This window comes from Plectropomus leopardus, chromosome 19 (assembly GCF_026936395.1).
Source record: "Plectropomus leopardus strain MGB_pleo_1.0 chromosome 19, ASM2693639v1, whole genome shotgun sequence".
In the NCBI taxonomy this organism is placed as follows: Eukaryota; Metazoa; Chordata; class Actinopteri; order Perciformes; family Serranidae; genus Plectropomus; species Plectropomus leopardus.
Window position 1 is genome coordinate 16,974,969 of NC_142194.1, and position 24,059 is coordinate 16,999,027.

General features: G+C 38.0%; 3 protein-coding genes across 7 annotated transcripts; 1 reads left to right on the top strand and 2 right to left on the bottom strand.

The window, feature by feature from the left end:
* Positions 1-1,599: 1,599 nt before the first annotated feature.
* On the bottom strand, positions 1,600-5,254 carry LOC121958970 (ferritin, lower subunit). 2 transcript variants are annotated; one of them, XM_042508156.2, is made up of 5 exons: positions 5,098-5,254; positions 3,925-4,028; positions 3,157-3,303; positions 2,429-2,554; positions 1,600-2,174 (listed from the first exon to the last, which is right to left on the bottom strand). In XM_042508156.2, the coding sequence occupies exons 2-5, from the start codon at positions 4,024-4,026 to the stop codon at positions 2,025-2,027; spliced, it is 525 nt and encodes a 174-aa protein (XP_042364090.1). In that variant the 5' UTR covers positions 4,027-4,028; positions 5,098-5,254; the 3' UTR covers positions 1,600-2,024. The 2 variants fall into 2 exon arrangements, with proteins under 2 accessions (XP_042364090.1, XP_087925897.1); XM_088069771.1 differs by lacking the exon at positions 5,098-5,254 and adding an exon at positions 4,166-4,332.
* A 1,920-nt stretch (positions 5,255-7,174) lies between these two features.
* LOC121958554 (receptor-type tyrosine-protein phosphatase H-like) lies at positions 7,175-21,377 on the top strand. 4 transcript variants are annotated; one of them, XM_088069750.1, is made up of 25 exons: positions 7,175-7,521; positions 9,058-9,181; positions 9,328-9,597; positions 9,796-10,050; positions 10,252-10,509; positions 10,716-10,970; positions 11,164-11,421; positions 11,626-11,880; positions 12,557-12,811; positions 13,051-13,308; positions 13,532-13,789; positions 13,979-14,233; positions 14,511-14,768; positions 14,953-15,183; positions 16,394-16,657; positions 16,793-16,886; positions 16,969-17,019; positions 17,259-17,340; positions 17,472-17,562; positions 17,700-17,776; positions 18,328-18,462; positions 18,651-18,773; positions 19,050-19,210; positions 19,800-19,935; positions 20,902-21,377. In XM_088069750.1, exons 1-25 carry the CDS (start codon positions 7,453-7,455, stop codon positions 21,028-21,030), a joined length of 4,602 nt encoding a protein of 1,533 aa, XP_087925876.1. In that variant the 5' UTR covers positions 7,175-7,452; the 3' UTR covers positions 21,031-21,377. The 4 variants fall into 4 exon arrangements, with proteins under 4 accessions (XP_087925876.1, XP_087925877.1, XP_087925878.1 ...); XM_088069751.1 differs by having other exon boundaries at positions 16,972-17,019; XM_088069752.1 differs by lacking the exon at positions 13,979-14,233.
* Positions 21,341-23,893, bottom strand: LOC121958555 (putative nuclease HARBI1). The gene is made up of 2 exons (XM_042507553.2): positions 22,968-23,893; positions 21,341-21,992 (listed from the first exon to the last, which is right to left on the bottom strand). Exons 1-2 carry the CDS (start codon positions 23,665-23,667, stop codon positions 21,559-21,561), a joined length of 1,134 nt encoding a protein of 377 aa, XP_042363487.1. The 5' UTR covers positions 23,668-23,893; the 3' UTR covers positions 21,341-21,558.
* Positions 23,894-24,059: the final 166 nt, after the last annotated feature.

The following is a 24,059-nucleotide window of genomic DNA, read 5'->3' on the forward strand; positions in this document are numbered from 1 at the left end:
AGTTGAAGGCATGATTAGGAAAAGTGACTGTTCATTAGACTGATGAAACATGGTAGTGGTGGTTGTGTTGATCCATTAGATTGAAGAGATTGTAGTACATCCGGCCCCTCGCTAATCCCCTCAGCATAGCTGTCCTCGCAGTCAATCGTCAATCTCGCACCAACTTTCACTGAGAGTGGATATTCCATCCTCCCCATCCCTTGGCTTACCATTTTACTGTACAAAACACATACCCGTATTTAGAGCACTGTGAACAGTAATCCCCAGGCATCCTGCCACATGTTTGCACTGCTACATCTGGAGATCTCAGTGGCTCCAATCCAACATGCAACAGCCTGCTCTGATAACTAACTAAACCGCATAGGGCATCAAAATGGAAAAATAACACTAACTAAGCGACAAAAATTATTATAGCGGGGCTGTTGTACTTAGTTGTGTTATATTCCTCCTGTAGTGTTTCTTGTCAGTATGTGGCTTCAGCTAATTAATAGGACCTTTTTATCCCTACAGAGGCAGTCATCTAGATTTTAAGTATACACAACAATGCTAAAGACCATTATAATTACACCCTCATGATGTTTTGTAGACATTTTTGCTCTCATTCAGTCATAATATTTTCTCTTAGTCAAAGACTGATGTGATCCAAATCAGTTTTTTGACAAGAGAATTGATGGAATCTGTAAAGGTATACTACGCAGGATTGTTGATTAGGGGAAATTTATTCTCCCTTTACATACAAAAATAGATACTTCCGTTTCAAACATACAAAAATAGATACTTCCGTTTCAAACATACAAAAATAGATACTTCTGTTTCAAACATTATAAATGTCACTACCCTCATACTTCATTGTGTCCTTTTTGATGACATAGATACAGCCAAAAGAGGACACTAAAGGGTGGGGTTAAAAGTTTCACTAAATGAATGCTGAGTACGGGCAGAAGTCTCCGTCCATTCCTGTACGTAACTGAGCGTAAATAAGCCACCTCTCTACCTTTATATAAAGCCATAACCTCACCTGAGCACTGTGGGGGTGCAGACCTTTCAACGTCCTGAGCACAGAAAACAAGAAAATCCAGGCAGGGGCAGAGTCTCTTCAGAAAAACACAGTTCTAGTGGGTCATAAGTGATGAGGGGGGTTACTTGTGTATGAGTCTTTAAAATTTTTTTAGGAAAAATCCTGCATAGTAAACCTTTTAAAAAATGGCTATTTTCAGCTATTTTTGATGTTTTGTCATACTGATTTCTGTAGATTGCAAACACTATTAGTGTTCTATGCCTGGCTGTGATGCACTCGTTGACATACTCCCGTACCTTAATCTTATCTTTACTGAAACATGTAATTTACTAAGAAGCAGCATTTACATTTTTAACCACAAGCTGTCTGGTCCCCTAATGTTAAACATTAAGCTTCCACCCAACAGTGACTAAGCAAAGTCCCACTGTTATCTTTACACTGTTCTTTAGGGGTAGACAAAACTGGGGGGAAAGTACAGAAAGTTTTAATAGATTATATGACAGTTCAGATGACCACCTGTCTGAACATTTAGGCATAGTTAAACTGTTAAAATGGATGCAAAATAACGAGACTAGCAAAACTTATTTGTCAGCAAAATCTGGCTTTATTCAACTGTTCAGTGATATTCCAAATCTTTAAATTATTTGACTCATTTTAAAAAATATTGGTGAATGTTAAAACCTCTGACAAGTGGAATGCATGACACATGATACAACAGAGTCGAAATGGACGAGTGCCTCATTTTAACAGCTGAGGAAAATGGTAGTTTTAGCACCATCTTAATGAGAACATTATTTTCTGAATGTTGTTTTTCAAGAAAAATTGAGGTATTTTTTGTTATTTTGCTTTGACCTTTTCTCGCACCATTTGTACAAGATGTTACTCGTAAACGGTAAAAATATTGTACGTTTTGTAATGGAGTAGAACACAGTGTGTGAGGGATATGCCCTCTGAACTCAATATATCTTTTAAATGTGGAGCTTATTTAACTGTACCGGAGTGACCTTTACAGAGTGTGCTTATCAAAGAGGTATTCTCCCATAGGGCCGTGTGTCTCAGAAGCTGTGATGCGGGTCAGACTGCCAACATAATCGCCAAGCTTCTTGATGGTGTCGTGGCTGTCGGTGAGGAAGTGCTGCTCGAGGAAGTCACATAGCTTCGAAAGAGGTAAGACAGATAATAGTGAGTAAGATGGGAAGCAGTGCTACAAAGGTGGTCAAACAGGTAAAACATTAGGACAAAGTTAACAGACTAAACATCCTCAAATCTTACTCAGTACTGACCTTACACAAAAAAAGCATTACAAACATGCAAAAGTGTAGCTTAATTGTTTTCTAATTTTTACCTATCTCACAGCTGAGAGTCTGATGACATGCAGCAGTTTTATCTATCAAACAGTGCCGGACTTACATGAGGGTCAGAGCACACACCAGCTCTGCGGTGCACATCAAGAATACACGTGTTCATGGATTTCTGGTAGTCCAGGGAAAAGGACATTGCGTCCAGACCACCTCTCCAATCCTCTCTACTTGGTTTCTAGAACAGAAAGTTGAAACTTGGATAAACACATAAACAACAGGAATGATCTTCCACAATGAAAATCTTAAAAACGCAATGAATTCATTAATGCAAACTCAAAAGTCTTAAAAATGCTCAGATATGGAAGTGCGATTTTGTGAATCTTTTTTTTTCCTGATTTTGCATTGTAAAGTCTGAAAAACTGGTAATATCTGTTTTAAAATAGTTTACTGAAAGCCTTTTACATTAAGGACTCTTAAGATCAGGACAGAGGAACGGAAAATACCCCTGGACATTGCCACATCTAAAAAAATAGATGTGGAAAAAAACAAAAACAACAGCAGCAATTTAGGTAGATCATCTTATTTTTAAAATTTGACTAAAATGTTTTATGTCACAATAAAAATTTGGACAAAATATCCCTAACCCTCAGTAATTGATTTTGTTCATGGTTTCATCCTCCAATCTAGATGTGAGTACTACTGGTCTTCAATTTCACGTTTCAAAAAGTTTAGCTGTAACTTGCCTTAACCTGCAGGAACCCTTATAATGGCTTGAAAATGCCCCTGCCCCCAGAAATCCCCCAAAAGCACAAACAAAAACAGACACTGTGCACTTACGGCAATGGTCTGAAGCAAAATCCGTCCTCCTCTCATGTTCTGATATTCCAGCAGCTTCTCAGCCTGTTCCCTCTCCTTCACCGAGCGCTCCAGGAAAAAAGTAGAGAATTTCGGCAGGGCTACATCATCCCTGTCAAAATACATACCCTAGAAAAGATAAGAGAAACATGGTTTTCAAGGATTACAGTGAAGAAACCCAATTAGAAAATAAGAATCATACGAGAGAACAGTTTTCTTGTTTTATTCCAGTGCAGAAAAAAATAATTAAATACAGAGATGTAAAGTAGTAAAAGCATTAGGCCACCTAAAAGTTTATTCTGGCAAGTTTATAATGATCATTCATATTTATTTCTCAATTGTCTCTTTACAAAAATAAAACCAGAACATACAGTAACATATGTATAGAGTATTAAAAATGCAAATATGTTAGAATAAAACAACTTCAACAAGCTAAAGTTTCAAGTATTTAGTGTGACCTCCCTGTCCACGTAACATGGCTTGGACTCTCTTTTGGGCAGGAAATATGAGATGTATAATGCTAATATTGTCCTATCGTGGCATATTTGCATCAGGTTTCACTCAATACATATCCAAAATTCAATATTGATTCCCTACTTTTTGTTTTGTTGGTATGATACCATGTTTCACACTAAAGATTGACTTCAATACAACTATGCTTCAACAACAAATCTCACAGTACTCTACATAGCATTACAAATAGAGGGACTATACTGTTGTGGATGAATATTAGTGCTACAGAAATCATACCAGAGCCAGGTAGGCGTAGGATGCATTGAGCTTCAGGTTGATGAGCTTGTTGATGTCTCCTTCAGTCTCTGAATGGAGGTTTTGTTTGACCACAGACTGCATTTCTAAAACACAAAAATACAGCACTCAGTGTGACTGATACATGGATAAAGAAATCTCACACAAGCTAATGTGATCACTTAACTTCAGAGAGGTCTCCCGTTTTCTAGCACAAAACAGACCATACGAGAAACACTCTTACCTCTGCCACTTTTCAGCCAGGTCACTTAAATAACAAACGGTTTTGTCCACTCGCCCTGTGAAGTGATCTTATCAAAATCCTGCAAGCCTTTGCTGGTCAGCTTTTATATAACCGGTGTTTAAAGGGTTCAGTCAAACATCAGCCAGACTGTGGTCATGTGTTTGACCGACCTTAGGTGGGTTGTAACGTTTCTCGTCAGGTGTTGAGAAGGTTACGCTAATGTTAGCACGACGCTGATGTTCGCTTCCGACTCAGCAGTCAAGAGGAGCGTTAGAAGAGAAATCTCTCTATATTGCATTATCACTATTGGAGTATAGGTTTCACAAAACTGAAATTGTGTTTTAAGCAATCTTTAGCCACTTTGGGATATCTAAATATAGTGGCTTTTGGTAAAAAGCAGGTCCAACGTGGTCGACGAACAAAAAACAACAACATATTCTTATTTTTGCCTTTTTCCCCAAACAGAATAGATGTTTTACAATGTGACAATGTGTTTCAGACAGCGTCGAGACTTTACATTAAATGTCTAACATGCTTTTAAGGCGGCAAGCAGTGCAAAAAGCCGAGGATCTGTCAATAAACAGCGTTACTTTTCCCCTTATCTCTGAATCTACGACTCTAAAGCAAACTTCAGCTTCGTAATGTTAGCACATTCTGATCCGTCCTGTTGTAGTGAGCCGAAGTCGTCTAAAACTCAGTTAAATAAAACGACGTTAGTTCATGTAAGGATAACACATTTATCCCCCAAACCTCCGACTTCACCTTGTTTGTTGACTTGGAACAAGAATGATAGCGTTGTCAGCAAGCTAAAGTCACTAGCTTTAGCTAATGTTAGCATCCACTAAACGTAACAGACTCAGACAGAAGTGAGCTGAACCTGGCCGTGGCTAAAATATGATTATCAAACTCTATTAAGTTAATTTGTCACTTACTTGGTCTGTGAAAGTAGCGCTGCTCCGTTTCGCCAGGACTTCGCCAGTTGTTACTGTAACTGGCTTTATCTTGTTTACTCTACACAAAACAGACCCTCCCCCTGCTAACGTTAGCTTTTTATGCTAGCTCGCTTGTGTGTTCAGTCTCTCTGTGCATCTCTACTGCCACCTCTTGTGTTGGAGACGCATGGCATATTTTAGACATTGTAAGCATTTTCAGTCAATAGATTGTATATTTATTTGTGCATGAACAAAAAATCCGTAAACGACCTAATGTTCTCTCAGCTAATGTTTAAATAGTCCTATTCGGAATAAAAATTGCCATATACTTCTTCTCCTCCGTTTACATTATATATTCTGTTTTGTGTTGTATTTTTAGCTTTCTGTATTTTTGAACTTCTTGTTTTTCTCTTTTCTATTGTGATCAGTAACTATATTACTATATCATATAATTTATTAAAATGACCAAAAACAAAAGCCATATACTGCTGGGATATAATAATGTAAATTACATATTTGTTATGTTACATAAACAAAAACAAAAGGCTGCACAATTTTTAGTCAAGGCAAAAATTAGGATCTGAGAGTGGTGATCGTAAGCAGACCCTTCTTTGTAGGCACATCATCATACCCGAGAACATGACTCATTACATTGAAAGCTTGTATGAATGTGAGGAGAGGGTCGATAAGGGGGGACAAGTGACACATTTCGTTCCAACAATGTCTTTACTGATGAGCAACAATAAACAAAGTCATACACATACACACATAACATTATATATGTACACACACAAGCACACACGCACGCATGCGCGCACACACACACACACACACACACACACCAACTGAAGATTTAACATGTGTAATCCCACCCCACCCCAAAAAGTGTGAGTAAATAAATACAAAGCAGATCTTATTTAAATGTACAAATGCTAATTGTGAAATATATCTAAAAGGTATTTGACAGATTTGGACATTGCAGAGGTTAATTTATAGCATATCCCCTGACGTCTCCGGCGTGTGGGCTAAATCTGTCCTCTCTAGAAAACCCATAGCGGGACTTCAGATGTTGTGAAAGAGTGACTGATTACCCCTGATAGTATGTGTAATTTTTTCTAAGTAGAGGATGGTCGATGATTCAGAAATCCATTTAACTGTACTCGGTCTTCCAACCTTTTTCTAATTTCATATTAAGCCAAAAGTAATCAAAGTAACAAATTTACTTTCTTGTCAATAACTTCTTAAAATATAGTAAAAACAAATGATCATGCAGGCAGGGGCCAAATATCATAAAAATACATTCAGTCTGCATAATTGTTGAATGTAAATGTTTTTTAATGCAAGCAGCAGTCATAATCAATATCTAATGGGGAAGCTCAATAAAGTGTTGTGTGTTCAAGAGTGAGATCATATAATACTAATGCATGAGGAAAATTATCTTTTTGTAAAGGTTACTTCCTCCTCATGTTTCCCCAGTGGGCAGCATTAGACAGTGTTTTCTTTGATATTGGAGCACTTTTATTGAGTACTGCACCATAATATGACTCCATAAACACTTTCATGACTTCATGTTCTGTTAAAAGTGTGTTGGAGATGTTTTCGGTATGCCGTTCCTTATAGATCTCAGCCACAGAGAAGCTATAAATATCACTGCCTCCTGAGGCAGTGCAGAGAAACCAAACGTTAATCTACTGTTCTGTGAAACCAGCTCAACTGAAGACCTGAGACAGTGATTTTGTTAAAATAATAGGACTGAAATAGTTGGAAAGCAAAAATAGATCTCATTTATACTAAGCAGTATTTGAAAGCTTTGCCTGGGTTTATGAGAAAACATGTAATCTTTTATTTGCATATCATAAAGATGCACAGGCAGTCACAACCATGAAATTGGTAATGATAAAAAAAATAAAAAGAAATCAGCAGATATAAAGCAACTGCCACCACCAAATACTTTATGTAAAACAGGCAAATTAACTTGATTGACTTACCTTTGACAAGTAGCACATTATAACCGTTAATAAGGAAGTGACAGGCGGGGCAAAGGTCTCTGTGGTTGTACAAGGCCAAAAAGGAGAAGCAGCTATTTACTTAGTCACTCGCCAATATGAGAGGGGACCAGAGGTTACAGAAGGAGGACATGGTTAAGAATTAAAAGTCAACACCACTGGAATAAAGTTAATATTGGACTGCTTTAGCGCAGGCACAGAGAAATTCTTTGCCAACCTCAAGTGTTGTTGTTTTTGTCAACACGCCTGAGGCAGTATACTAGAATTAGAAACTTGAAGTTTATCGTAGGGCAACAAAGGAATTTAACAAGTCTGGAGTATGTATGTAGCTTCATAAACCGTTATAGCGATGAAGCCTTTATCTTTCAAAGTCATCTCAGACCACTTTCTGCTGTGCGTCTTCCTGAGTCTGCTCTGGGTAAGTTTTCTTTGTCTTGTACCTTTCCGCTGTGATAGTGTTCAGATACCCAGACTAAAGAAGGTTTACCCTCAACAAAAGAAAAGCGTCTAAACCGCAGCAATGGTTCAATGCATGATATGAATCTGAAAGTTTAGACTGGAATTTAGTTGTCTGAAATATCAGAAAACTGAAAGACTTGCACAATGTAGTTATGGGCTTTTCCAGATGGTGAAACATGAATTCATTCTTTCCTGGCTGCAATAATCTATTTTTGCGAACTTCCCCACAGAAACAAAAGAATGAATGAGGAAATAACGTAATGTGTAATATCAAGCTGTATGCTACCTCCAACATTTGATATTTTAGACAAGGTGATGCACCTGAAAATTGTTTTGTAATATTGTCTGGGTATTTTAGAATATATATATAAAAATGCAGCCCATGGAAGATATTTTACCTGACACAAATATATGAATTTAATGGGATTTGCTTTCATCTAAAAAACACCACCACCAACAAAAAACAAAACAATGTTATTTTTTTTGTCAGCTCTCTTGGTAGCATATCTGAGGGTTTGTTGCACTTGTTGAGATGTAGAGGTTGAATTCAAAATGCTTCAACAACTTCCTGGCCATAATTTGCAAGTGAGGATATCAGATGTTTCCTGTACAGCAATATCATAAATTTGTCTCAAGTTGTATGTAAGTGATGCAAGTTTTTGTACATTTTTTTGTACAGAAAGATTGTTGATTAAGTAGAGAAGAACACCTCAGCAGTAGTGTTAACTTTTTTAAGCCTCCCTGTCACACTGCTATCCACAGTACGTTAGATACAGTATGATATTGATTAGAGATGGGAATCACCCAACTATAGGATATTATCACAATATTTTGGTCACAATACAATATTATTGCAATTTGAAATACTTTGAGATATAAGTATTGTGATAACACATATTGTCATTTATTACTTCTTTCAACAGTAAATAATGACCCCAAAGAGGAAATTTGTCAACACCTTTTTTCTTTTAAATGATAAAATTTTAAAGGGAGAGTTTTTTAATTCCAATATTTTTTCTTGCAGCAAAGTGTATCTAGTGGACTGAAAAGTAATTGTTTGCTACAAAAGTTTAACTTATACTTGTAATAGTAATAAATACTTGATAAAAAAATGGGACTTGGTGTCAGTGTAGAAATACAATTTTGCCACACAAAATATCAGTATATTATGCTGTATTGATTTTTTACCCCTAACCCTGATTATGAGATGATAGTTGATATTGCACTGCTTTGGGGTACTCACATTACATTAGAGGTCTAGAGGCTAAAGTCAGATGAACACCTCTGGCAGTTTTGTACTCAGCTTAAGTCAGTTTTAGTTTACAACCCAATATGATAAATTGTAAATTTCCCTCAAGGGGCTTTAAAATTTGTTCAGCATACAACAATCTCTGTTTTTTGACCATCGCTTTGGATAAGGAAAAACTCTGTATGAAATTATTTTGGGGATTGGGTCATTCTCTCTGTGCCCAAATTATTCCTATTCTCACTTTAGGGTGTCACTGACATCACAACGACAAGAACACCGAGCACAACGCTGACAACAGTGACAAGCACAACACAAGCAGTAACAACAGAAACAACAACAGCAGCATCAACCACTCCAGCAATAAAATCACGTAAGACTGAAACTCTTTCCTTTATCTTCAGTTGGCGACGTGTCTCTATTGTATTATATTGCAAACTTGTGTGACCGCCAATGATGCTGTCTAATGAGGTGAAAATCTGGACTCTCTCTTTAACTGTCAACTCTTTGTCTTTTAAGCTCCTGGAAATGTGGAGAATGTGACAGTTTCATCACAAAACGAGACCAGTATAACTCTGGTGTGGAACAAGGTTGACAACCTCTTAACATACTTCCTACAATATAATAACAGCGGTAGTCTAAAGGTGGACACTGTTGTTGCACAAGAGGAAGGGTTATCAGTTATACATGTGGTTGATTCGCTTACTCCTGGGACAAAATATGATTTCCGTCTCATCACTGAATCTGATGGAGGCAACAGCACTGGATACTCATTTGAAGCTGTCACTGGTATGTGATCTCACTTTTAGAATAAGGCATTTTGTTTATGATATGCTAAATGAAAACAAAGTGCTGCATTTAATTGCACTTGTAAGTTTAATTTCACTCACCTTATTTACAAGTTAAGCAAAATATGACTTGCAGCACCTTAAACAGAGGCATGATTATATATGTTATCACAAGTATTCATTTCTTTTTACATCCTAGCTCCTCTTAACGCAATGGGGTTCAAGTCAGTTGGAGAAAGTGAGACCAGTATAACTCTGCAGTGGGAAAAAGTGAATAACTTCCTCAACTATAGACTTGTGTTCGATGGTGAGGAGATAAACGTCACTGCATCAGCGGGACATCAAGTAACACACACAGTCCCAGGTCTCACAAGTATGACAAGATACGTCTTCACTCTTTTCACTCTGTTTGGAAATGTCAAAAGCCGTGGAGTAACGACCCCTGCCCTCACTGGTAAGTATTTTCCTCCAGTACTGCTATATAACAAGAACCAGGACATTTTTTAACTGTGGCTGATGAAAGACTGGAATCTTATGCAAAATTTTATTGACTTTTTTCAACTACACAAAACACAGCATTTTATCAGGCGTATCATGACATTTTTTAATATCAGATTTTGTCACACTGTCTTCTTTGTTTCTTTTTACATCCTAGCTCCTCCTAATGCAGAGGATTTCAAGTCAGTTGGAGAAAATGAGACCAGTATAACTCTGCAGTGGAAACAAGTGGATGGCATCGTCAATTATACGCTTGTGTATAATGAAAAGGAGACAGATGTTCCTGCATCAGTGGGACAGGATCTAATAACATACACAATACCAGGACTCACAAATGGGACTAAATATGTCTTCACTCTCTTCACTGTGTTTCATGGTGTCAGAAGCAGTGGAGAAAACACCACAGCATTAACCAGTAAGATTTTTTTTTTTTGTGTTAGGGTTACACACTTAATATTTTTGACTGTTGCTGATAAAACAGTAGGATCGAAGACAACGTGTTGTGTTTAATTGTACCTGTAATTGCCATTTTGTCAGTTGGGCAAAACAGAACTTGCAATGGCTAATATAGACACATGATTACTGTATATTTACAAGGATGAACTTCACTTTGCATTCTAGTTCCTCTTGACGCAATGGGGTTCAAGTCAGTTGAACAAAATGAGACCAGTATAACTCTGCAGTGGGAAAAAGTGAATGACTTCCTCAACTATAGACTTGTGTTTGATGATGAGGAGATAAACGTCACTGCATCAGCGGGACATCAAGTAACACACACAGTCCCAGGTCTCACAAGTATGACAAGATACGTCTTCACTCTTTTCACTCTGTTTGGAAATGTCAAAAGCCGTGGAGTAACGACCCCTGCATTCACTGGTAAGTATTTTCCTGCTATATAACAAGAACCAGGACATTTTTTAACTGTGGCTGATGAAAGACTGGAATCTTATGCAAAATTTTATTGACTTTTTTCAACTACACAAAACACAGCATTTTATCAGGCGTATCATGACATTTTTTAATATCAGATTTTGTCACACTGTCTTCTTTGTTTCTTTTTACATCCTAGCTCCTCCTAATGCAGAGGATTTCAAGTCAGTTGGAGAAAATGAGACCAGTATAACTCTGCAGTGGAAACAAGTGGATGGCATCGTCAATTATACACTTGTGTATAATGAAAAGGAGACAGATGTTCCTGCATCAGCGGGACAGGATCTAATAACATACACAATACCAGGACTCACAAATGGGACTAAATATGTCTTCACTCTCTTCACTGTGTTTCATGGTATCAGAAGCAGTGGAGAAAACACCACAGCATTAACCAGTAAGATGTTTTTCCTGTGTTAAGGTTACACACTTAATATTTTTGACTGTTGCTGATAAAACGATGGGATTGAAGATAAAGTGTTTTGTATAATTGTACTTGTAATTGCAATTTTGTTAGTTGGGCAAAACAGAACTTGCAATAGCTAATGTAGACACATGATTACTGTATATTTACAAGGATGAACTTCACTTTGCATTCTAGTTCCTCTTGACGCAATGGGGTTCAAGTCAGTTGGAGAAAGTGAGACCAGTATAACTCTGCAGTGGGAAAAAGTGAATGACTTCCTCAACTATAGACTTGTGTTCGATGGTGAGGAGATAAACGTCACTGCATCAGCGGGACATCAAGTAACACACACAGTCCCAGGTCTCACAAGTATGACAAGATATGTCTTCACTCTTTTCACTCTGTTTGGAAATGTCAAAAGCCATGGAGTAACAACCCCTGCATTCACTGGTAAGTATTTTCCTCCAGTACTGCTATATAACAAGAACCAGGACATTTTTTAACTGCGGCTGATGAAAGACTGGAATCTTATGCGCTATTTTTGCTCCCGCTCCATAATTGTACTTCTAATTACCATTTTTACATCCCTTCTCTCTTTGTCATTTAAGCAAAAAAAAAAAAAATTGCCGAGCTGGCCAAGTGGTTAGACGTTGAAATTTGGTTGATTTAAGGTTGTGACATTGGGTGACCAGAATTCATTGTCAGAACATGTAGTGCCAACTTCAATTTGAGGTAGCATAGCATACTGACAACAGATTACACTGATATTTTTGTTGGTTTTAAATTGTTATGTCAAATAACAAAAATCCAGTGTCTTCCAAAGTCTTATGCCAACATCATCTTGATGTAGAAAAAAAAAATTAGTCGTATCATTTGGAGAACAAAACCCACCATCTGTAAAACGTCATAATGTTAACGCCCACAAAATGGGAAAATCTAAAGTTAGATCTTTAAGTAATTGTTAACCTGATTGTCATTCCAACCAAAACGTAACTCCTTTCTGACATGAGAGTCCATTGTCTTTCTGATGTTGTATCTACACCTGGTGCCAGCTAAGTGCAGTAGCTCTTAAAGGCAAGATTAGATACAGTGCATTTACAAGGATTATTGTCTTTTTACATTATAGCTCCTCGTAACACGGAAAAGTTTGACACAGTTGAACAAAATGAGACCAGTATAACTCTGCAATGGCAAAAAGTGGATGGCCTCCTCAACTATACACTTGTGTTTAATGAAAAGGAGATAAGCGTCACTGCATCAGTGGGAAATGAAGTGACGCACACAGTCTCAGGTCTCACAAGTATGACGAGATACGTCTTCACTCTGTTCACTCTGTTTGAAAATGTCAGAAGCAGCGGAGTAAATACCACTGCATTTACTGGTAAGTTCACTTTCCTTTCACAGAATTACAGTAAATGACAAGTGACAGGTCAGGGCTGTGAAATTAAAGTTTACCAGTATCGCATGTGGTAGTTGCTCACTTAATATTTTTGACTATGTCTGGGGGAAAAAAGTTGGAATCAAATGCAACTTATTTATTAAAAAAAGATTTTTTAGGCATATCATTTTTTTAATCAAAATGAATTAAAGTTTTTTTTTTCTTGTCTTTTTACATCCTAGCTCCCCGTAACACAGAAGCGATAGAATCAGCTGGACAAAATGAGACCAGTATAACTCTGCAATGGAAAGAAGTGAATGGCGTTACCAACTATATCCTTGTACTCGATAAAAGGGAAATAGATGTATCTGCATTGATGGGACAGGAAAAAGTGATACACACAATCTCAGGGCTCACAAGTGGGACTAAATACAACTTCACTCTCTATAGTCTCTTTGGAAATGTCAGAAGCAGTGGCCTAAACTACAGTGCAGCCACAGGTAAGATCATTTTCCTTTAACCCAACAACAAGAGCCAGGAGCTCTGTAACAATATCTGAAAATTGTACTGTATTCAAACTCTAAGTCTCTGAGTAACAGGGATGTTGATTAATGGCTGATTAAATATTGTAATAATTATACATTTAACATCCTTTTATCAGGGATATCCTGTCATTTAAAAAAATTATATTCTGTGATTTCATCATATGTCTTTACATCCTAGCTCCCTGTAACACAGAGGAGGTAGAATCAGTTGGACAAAATGAGACCAGCATAACTCTACAATGGAAAAAAGTGAATGAAATCCTCAACTATACTCTTGTGTTCAATGAAAGGGTTATAAACCTCACTGCATTAAAGGAAATAGAAAACGTGACACACACAATTTCAGAACTCACAAGTGGGACTAAATACAATTTTTGTCTTTACACTGTGTTTGAAAATGTCAGAAGCAGTGGAGTAAAACACTCGGCAGTCACTGGTAAGATGTTTTCCCTCTAAAACAAGCCTATAACAAGAGCCTGTCTGTTTTTGAGAAAATATCAGAAAAGAATGAAAGTTTAAAAAAAAAAAAGTTACAAGAAATTATGCTTGCAACATGCTGTCATTTAAAAAAATCCACAGCTCTCAAGTCTTTTCTTTACGGAAACAACTGTGCATCCTCTTTCAGCGCCGGTAAATGTTAAGACTGTGACTGTGTTGACACAAAATGAGAGTAGTGTAACTCTGATGTGGGACAAGGTTAACAACATCTCAACCTACTTCCTACAATATGATAACAATGGAAGTTACATTGAAGTCAATCAAGGGGCATCAGTTACACATGAGGTCTCTTCACTTAATGCTGGAACAAACTATCATTTCACTGTCATCACTCGCTTTGAGAAAGTCAACAGCACTGGATTCTCATTTAACGCTGTGACAGGTAGGTGATGTTTGAGTACACAACTAAAGCCAGGTATTTTGCTTATGATTTGCAAACCATTCACAAGCTGCTGTATTTAAACAAATAGTCCCACTCGTCATTTGAGTAAAATGACACTTCAAGAGGAACTTATTCTGTTGACATTAAAACTACCTATTGGACCAGGTCTTTAGGTTGAATGTTGTTATGTTCTTTTATTAGAAGTTTCTGTCCAGATCCGTAAGTTATTCCCAAATGTATTCACATACATACATGGTGTGTTTGTTTGTGTTTTCAGTTCCCTCCATGGTGGCTTTGGTTGAGGTGACTGAACGCTCAGCGACCACAATAACGCTGACGTGGCAGAGAGTGAAAACAGACTGGGACTACTTTCTCCTAATTAAAGGAGGAAATACGCAGCGTCTCCCAGACAGAGCCCCGGATGTTGTGTCCCGATCAGTCACATCTCTCAAGCCTGGAACAAAATATTTCTTCAGTGTGATCACAACATTCTCGGGACACAACAGCACTGCCTATAGCAACTATACAGTAACAAGTACACGCATTCTCTCTGACAACACTTGTCAAAATATTGAAAACATATCAAATAAAAATGGTTCAGCAGTAAATTTAGAAAGTCTCGGTTTTGCAGAACTCAGGCTATTTTATTAATTGAATTATGTGCAAAATTTAACAAAAAAAGAGGCTCCTGTTGCATTTATTTTCTATTTTTTTTTCAGTGATAGACTGTGCCACTGTAAACTGGCATGTTACCAACTCATCGATCCAAGGAACGGTCAAAGGCTTGTTCTCAAAAGCAACAGCCACTTACCAATCACAAATTCATACCAGTCATGGAGGTAGCAATGTGACATTTACCGGCCTTTACCCTGGAGCGACCTATGAGGTGTCTCTTGAGTATGAAAATGATTCCAGACGCTATCCACAGTGCAATCACAACCTGACAATCAGTAAGTGCACATCTTATCTTACCACATTTACTGAATATTTGTCTGCATTTACCACAATAATAAGATGAAGTACTGACACAGTCTTTCTATATACATATTTTGAGAATAAAGTTTTCGAAGATTTTTAACCATCACGGTGGTGGAACATGTCCTATACATTTATGTTTTCTTGTTGGGTTTTTTTTGTGTGTGTGTGCTTAGGTCCAAATAAGTAATCTAATGCAGTGCTTCTCAACCTTATTCATGTCAATGACCCTTAAATTGATAACACATTAGGCCACTGATCTCCATTTTTGCTCCAGGGAACTCCATTGGAAAAATATTTTGGATGTTAGATATGATTAAAACCAATTCTGTAGTTTGCAACTACAGCTGAGGAGAAAACCACTGAGGAAGAGAAACTTGTGATCAGAATAATTACTTGACTATTAGTGGGTTTATTATTAGAATTTTGTCTACTCCCTTCCCTCACTTGCATCTCTTCCTCAAGTCATAGCTCCTTCCAGTGAGGATGTGAGAGAGAGATCTGAGAAAGAAACACATAGATACACATGTGTTTCCTTTATCTAAACTCTTCCAGAAGTTTCCTCACTCTTTGTCTCGGGATTGGGAAATCCTTCATGATGTTGGTGACTGGAGGAACGATGCCTCAAACATAGAACCACTGATCTAATGGAACGACTTCTGAGCGCTCTGCAGCAAATACCTTTTATATTTGAAATTATTCTCTATGGACTGAAACAACAGTTATTTTTAGTATCAATTACCGATTATTTTAAAAATCCATTCGCTATAAAAATTGAAAAAAAAAATGATGAAACACCCACCCTACAGCAGCGTCTTCAAATCACTAGTTACCCAACAAGTGCCAGACAAAATAAAATGGACAGAAGTGAAGTAAATCCTCACTCTGATGAAGCTGGAATTTTTTGGCTAAAGCAACTTATCAATCATCATCATAATTTTTTTTTTAATTATTATGTTTTGTGGATTGATTGATTAATCATTTAAATAAATAAAGGGAGAAAAAAATGAATTTTCTTTTGCAGTGGAGTGAAACTACAATTAAGGGTTGTTTTCATCAAATCTGTGTGTCTATAGTAGAGAAATACATGGATTTGAGTTGTTTTTTTATTTAAACTATATACTGTGCTGGTATGTGTGATATCTGATTGCATTTTGAAGGCATATTTCCTCTTGTTTTATTTAGTTCCTCCATTGTTAAGTGGTCACTGTGAGTACTGGGCAGCTGGCTACTCTCTCTATATTGTCTGGGATAACCCGAAAGGTGTGTGGACTTCAGTAGAGGTCAACGTGATGGGGCAATCTCACACACAACTTGCAAATGGGGAACAGTATCTCATATTATCTGGATTCCAACCTGCCAGGAAATATGAGGTGTCTATAACTTCAATATCTGGCACTGTAAGGAGTTATAAGCCATATGTTTTTCAGTGTCTTACTGATCCGAGAGGTGAGTCAAAGTGACTTTGTTACTCTAGAAATACCATAAAATATACTATCACTTTTTCCTCGTTCTTGTGCTGTTTGTCATTAGGTATATGTATACATGTTTCAAAGCACTTAATACGGATTGTATTCTCTGTAGGGGTTATTGCAGGGTCAGTATTTGCTGTTCTGCTTTTTGTTATCCTGGTCTGTGTGGCTGTCTTCATTTTTTTGAAAAGACCAGATATCATCAGGTTGGTGTTACCTCAGCGACAATAATTTATTATTTAATATATTTTGTACTCAGTAAGAAACATCTTTGCTTCTTTCCAACAGCAGAAAAAAATCATTCATTGGTGGTTCCAAACAAACCAATAAAAAGAGCAAGTACGTTCCATCCTCTCTTCATAATGTGAAAATTAGTGTTAGTCTATGATGCAATGAAAAGAGAAAATTAGTTGTATAGATACAGAGAATTAGTAAACAACTTAAAAAAAAAAAAGATACTGTATTTAAGGTTAATGTCAGTTTTGATTCTGTAAAATGTATGTATGTCAGTTGTCTTACATATCATTACTGCATGACATGAATCTACCTTTGTTTTTTTTTTTTTTTTTTTTGATCAGAGCTATTTCTGTGGCAAAGTTTCCAGACCATTTCACCCAATTAAGTGCAGATGAGAACAGAGGTTTTACCCAGGAATATGAGGTGCGTAAAAAAGCCTATTGTATTTTGTTCTTCCTCATCTGTGTTTATGACTACATAACTGTGTGTATACTACTGTTTCACTTGCTTTCCACTGACCTTTGCATGCCATGTCATGTGCCACTTCCATGCAGAGCCTCAGCCCTGTTGGCACGGAGCAGACTCGAAAAGTAGCAAGTCTACTTGAGAACAAAACAAGGAATCGTTTCAACAATGTCCAGCCATGTAAGCTTGTCCTCTGACTGCTGGACCATGCTATCACGATCAGTAGAGACTCATTAAATAGTCCGCATTCATTACCAAAATTTACTTTGCTGTGGAGAACAAAAGCAGTTTAATTATCTTCTGTTTTCTCATACTAGATGACTGGTGCCGGGTGAAGCTCACTACTTCCAGTTCCATTGGAGCTTCTGACTACATTAATGCCAGTTACATGCCAGTAGGTATTACGCTGTACTTAATAACGGTCAAAGGGCAGATTTGATAAGCTTGAACTGTTTATTATCTGGAGTAAATGGAAACATCTGAATCATCTGCGCATGCACATTCATTTGAAGTCTAGCAATTTATGCTGACTGTGTGATTCCATGAACACAACTGTTTCATGTAAGACTGAGCAATGTAAGATGTATACGAGCAAGAAAAAGTGTGGACTCAAGTCACATGACTTTGACTTGAGTCAGACTCCAATCAAAAATTTGATGAATTTTGACTCAACTTGACAAAATCAATAAAGACTTACAATTCAACTGGACTGAAACGCCAGTAACTTGTGACTTTACTTCGACTTGAGCCTTTTGACTTGAAAACACGTGATAAATCTCTTAAAACCCAAAGATCCAAAAGAATGATATTTAAAATTGTCCTCATTTATTTCCCAAATCGACTAACATTAGGGTTGTTTGTTATTTATAAGAGGGGAGAAGGTGGTGCAAAACAGGGGAGGCGCTTGAGGTAGTTTTCATGTTACCTTTGATGATTGCTCCTCAGGGCTACAACAACAGCAGAGAGTACATCGCCTCTCAGGGTCCTCTGCCCACCACAGTCAATGACTTCTGGAGGATGGTCTGGGAACAAAGAGTGAATTGCATTGTCATGGTAACCAACTGCACTGAGGGAGGAAAGGTGAGTCATCAGAAAAATTTGAGAATGTTTAATTTAATTGGTGACTATTTGTGCCTCCTGTTGTTGCTGCCATTATTTTTTGTGGGGTTTTTCAGTTCCCCAAATAACTGATAAAGATCTTGGACTGATGTCCATTGATACTTATTGCTGCAACGGCTTTTTAAAAAAAAAATGTTTCTTTTTCCTAGATTAAGTGTGAACGATACTGGCCTGCAGACACTCAGCCTTGCTCTTATGGAGAGCTGGAGGTCACGTTGACATCTGAGCAGCAGGAGATCAACTGGACACTGAGGGAATTCAGTGTAAAACATGTACGCATCATCTCCCAAAATTCTGTTGTGCAACTAAATGTGTGTTTATATTTCCAAGTCACAAAGCACAATAAAATGAATTAAACTGTGACTGTGTACGAGCCCAAATATCAGTTTATTAAAAATGTAAAGTGTATTTTGCTGTAAATGGCATAAGAAGCTTGTTTAAATTTGTACATATTTTGAAAGAGAGTAATCCTTGACTACTTCAGCTATACTGGTTCAGGGCGCAGACCCTACAGTATTTGAATTCATCAATGTGAATTGTCTTTACAGAGCAACAACTCAGAGGAGCGCATAGTGAAACATTTTCATTTCACTGCCTGGCCTGACCATGGAGTCCCACAGGGCACAGAAGACCTGATCCAGTTCAGAGGACTGGTGAGACTGCACATAGAGAGAGAAGGGACTAGAGCACCAACTGTGGTTCACTGCAGGTACAGAAAGACTGCTTGTTTTAAAAGTCCAGTGTGCAAGATTTAGGGGGATTTTGTGGCATGCAGCGGTTAGGTTTGCATATAGCAATCAGCTGAAACTTCTCCAGGTTTGAATTTATTCAGTGTTCATTGTTTGAGAGGTTTTAACTAGGAGCCGCAGAGGTCTTCTTTCTCTCCAAAACAAATGGACCAGGTGATTAAAATCAGTAAAATCACTGAACAAAACCATTTCACAAATCTTGAGCCATTGTTTATGTTGTCAGCGTTGGGCTTCTGTAGAAACATGGCAGACTCCGTGGATGAAGACCTGCTCTGTATATAGGTATAAGCAGCTCATTCTACAAAAACACAGAGATTTTTATTTTCAGGTGATTATACACTAAAGAAAATAAACTTATTATATTCCTTCCCTGCCAAAATATCCCCCAAAATCCTACACAATGGACCTTTAAGTCTAGAGAGTAACCTATGCTGAGCTTGTTGAGAATTTTTTATATGAAAACCACTTCAGAGCAACAAAAACATCAGACAAGGGCCTCATAGTTGGGTCAACTAATTGCTTACCTTGTGTTGTGTGTCTGTCTCTTAGTGCTGGAGTGGGGAGGACAGGCACTATCATTGCCCTGGATGTGCTGCTTCAGCAGCTCGAGAAAGAAAGAGCGGTGGGCATCAACGGCTTTGTGCACAAGATGAGACTGAACCGACCATACATGGTGCAGACAGAGGTAAAACTGATCGTATTAAGTTACTTCAGGCTGAGCTTCCACTTCTTTAGTCTGGCATCTCTTTAATGTTGGGTCTCTTCAGATTTTTAGGCCCAGCTGGTGATACAGTACAAGTACTGATACCATACGTCTGACATTCAGACCAGACCGCCACATATGCATATTTCGCAAAACACCAAAGCCGCGCCATGCATGTATTTATTTCTTGTTTAACATTTGTTTTATTGACATGTCTAATAGTTGTTTTGCCTGAAACTAAGTGTATGTGACACCTTAATGAAAGCTGGTCACTGTCATACGGCCCTTCAGTTTTCCCTCGTCTAAGTGGATCAATGACCCAACACACAGCCAGATATTTCTTATCATGATACCCTGTGATTCAATCAAATAAGTATATTCGATTGAATCACCAGGTACCATTATGCAAAGTGTTGTTGGTAACTAACCTGTTAACTGCTAACCGTTTTTTTAACCGTCAACAGGCTGCAATTAAGTCGACTGTCTGATGCTGCTAAGCTGTGAGACTGCACTGCAGCAGCCTCCTGCTCACACTTACTTTAGCTATCCATCAGTAATAACTGTCACCAGCATCATTTAATCATTTACCACATTGGCAGTGATTATTTTTGTATTTTTTGTCCGACATTCAACATATTTTGAATTTTTTTTAAAACATTTAAACAGCAGCCAACACAATATATCTATATATCATATTGCATAATTAAATTTAAAAAAATTTAAAAAAAACATTGTTAAAGCCAAACCATTTCCAGCTCTGAAAACAGTGCCTCTGGTTTGATAACCGTGTAAACTCTGCTTATAATAAACCCAAACCCCAGAGCTTGACCGACATTATTAGGAAACTCTGAGGCTTGAAAACGTCCACAAGGAAGTGTTCAGAAGCATTCTACACACAAAGTTCTGCTTTTTAAAATGACCAGAGAATTTTGGTTTATCTGTTTTCAGTCCCAGTATGTGTTCCTGCATCAATGCATCATGGACTCACTGCAACCACATGAGACGACTGATGAGAACATATATGAGAATGCGGACATGATATACGCCAATGCCACTGCACTGCGAGACCTTCGTTAGCACAAACAACCAAACTAAATATGACTCTCAGCACTGAAGTCAGTACTTTATGCACTTAAAAGCCTAATTCTAACTATCAACATGCTATATTTTGTCATTAACTGTAAATATGAAAAACATTTAAGATCTAGATATTTACTGTACAGTTATAGCTCTATTTAGTTTTTATTTAACTTGTAAATTCTTGCTCTAATCTTCCATATGTGTATTCTTTTTTATTATTATAATAAGAGAGAATACTCCATATGACTGAAGAGCGTTTTCAGTTAAGTTTAGTAACAATAAGAAATGTTGGTAGAAAAAGTCTCTATTTGTGCAAGAAATAAACTATTTTTTAATAACAAAAATACCTGAATGTGTTTTTACAAAGTCTGCAAACAAGATTTAAAAAAAAAAAGGCAAATTTACATATTGGTGCAAAACTGACACAGGAAAGCAACTAACTGTGTGGGAATCTTTAGCATCAGAGCTGGATTTTGAGTTTGTCCCTAATGTGTTGATGATCCAGAGCAAACACACTGGCTCCGCTCACACATCCTCCTCCTCCGTGATGCCTTTACTCCGTGGCTCCTGGCTACCGGAGACAACAGAGAAAATCTTATTGATGAGTTCCTGTCTGGCTTTTAGGGCCTCGGGGTTGCTCTCTACAGGCATTGAACGCTGCTTGCCTGGATGCAGGGGCTCAATCCTACCAGCCGCAGGCGGAGGAGGGACAGAAAACTTCTTAGCAATGTTGTGCAGCACACAACACGCCTTGATAATGTTGGCTTTTTTGTCCAGAGAGCCTTCCTGTGCAAAACCAAGTTGCATCAGACACCTGAAACGCCTCCTTACGAGGTCAAGCGTCGTCCGCATGACATTGTGGATCTTTGCGTGGGCGTCATTGAAGCGGATGTCTTTGTAATCTGCAGGTTCTGACACAGGAGTCAAGACGTGTTTGCTCAATTTGTAGCCCTTACCAGCTGAAAGAAAGACAGGAGAGAACGCAATTAATACAGACTAAACATTTGTTATGGATTGCGGAACTGGCCTAAGTGCACAGTCTGCCAGGAAATCATCACACAAAGGTGAGAGACTGTACAGCCGCTCTATGGAAACTGAAACCAAACCTGAGTGCTTCATGTAGAAAACAAAGAAGCAGTAATGTGTTTCAGAGCTTAAAGCACACTAAAAGGATGTGTGTAATTTCATGTTAACATAAAAAATATCATTTAGAGGAGAAGCTGTCACATTCGACTGCATTCATGGGTGTTGTTTCAAAATGTCCTTAAATTGTAAAAAAAGAAAAAAAAAAGTCCTGAAATCCTAGAAGCATCCTAAAATCATAGAAGTACCCTTAAAATCCTAGAAATGTCTTAGTATTTGAGTAACATCCTAAATTCCTAGAAACATCCTAGAATAGAATAGAATACTTTATTTATCCTGTGAGGGCAATTGTTATGTTGCAGCAGCAAATGACAGCAGAAACTGAATCAAATATTTGTTAAAAAGGGCAAAATAATGCATATATATATATATATATATATATATATATATATATATATATATATATGTACACACACACACAAAGGAAGGCACTTAACACAGAATAAATTAAAATAGAATAGAATTAAATAAAATAACAATAATAATGAGATGTGCAGTATTGTTCAGAGAACAAACAAACAAAATGCATAAAAGATTAAAACGTTTTTTTTTAAAAAGTGCAAATAAAATAAGAATCCTAGAAATGTCCTTAAAATCTGATAAACACCCCAAGATCCCAGAAATGTCCTAAAATCCTAGAAACATGTATGGGGCTGCTGTGACTGGCCCCTGGCTTCCTGTCATTTTGCAAAAGTGGCCCCCAGCAAAGCCAGTTAAGTACCCCTGCTTTAAGTTATGACATCCATCAAGAGATCACTATTCTTATTCCTGCTTTTTAAAAAAGGTTTTACCAATAATCCAGGTATTTCCGTGCAGGTGTTCCTCCATCTCCCTCCCCTTGAACGACGTCTCCCACATTTCCTGCTCCACCGTGCTGCCCACGCAACATTTCTCCACACTCAGTATGTTGCCGTCGGAGTCACACATGACCTGGCTCACCACCGACGTGTAACCCAGGGTGTTGACATAAGACCTGAAGCTGTCTTTGTCGTACGGAGACGCTCTGATCTTGAAGTGAGCTGGAGCCACGACGCCCAGCACGTTTGGGATCCCGCACAGTTTCTCAGTCTTGAAGGCGACGTTTGCTCTGGCTTCCCGGATTTGCGGGAATGAGATGAAGGCATCGGCCATCCCTGCGATGACCCCGGAGATTACGGAGATAACCGTGAAGCAGTCCGCCTGGCTGTGCGAGACTCTCTGCGCGATGTCAGCGTGCAAAACCCCGTGTGCGTAATAGTGGAGCGCCACCATGATCAGGGAGCTGGCCGACACTTCCCTGGGCAGAGGCGGTTTCTTCACCGCGGTGCTTTTCATGCGGACTGTCACAGCGTCCGTGATGAAAGCGATGCACGGTCTGGTGAGGTGAAACATGGTGTACAAAGCTGCATCGTCGAAGTCGTCGAAACAGCTTTGAGTCGCAGAATCCGCTCCGTCCTGCTCCGCGAGGAGCTCCTCCTGCACCGCGAGCCACACCGGCAGAGCGAAGGCCATTTATTATTGTTACTGTTTCAGCATATGCTTAAATATACGGACAACTCCTGCAGAAATGGGTGGATGAATAATGATAAACAGAAGCAAGCATAACGGAAGCACGTCTTCTTCTATAATATTTCGGGCGGCCCGCAATCGTTTTCTTTATCGCCCCCCAGTGGACAGAAATGCATTTACGTTTATGATGTCATGGGTAAAAATCAAGTTTAAACAGTGATTGAGGAAGTTCTTCAGATTCCCTATTCAACATTCAGAACGCTGTCATGACCCAAACAAAAGAAAATATTAATAAAATATTTAATAATAATCATAATGACGGATTTCTACTCTAAATGCACTCTGAATAATAATAAAAATGGATGACAAATTTGAACGCAGAAATCGTCTAATGG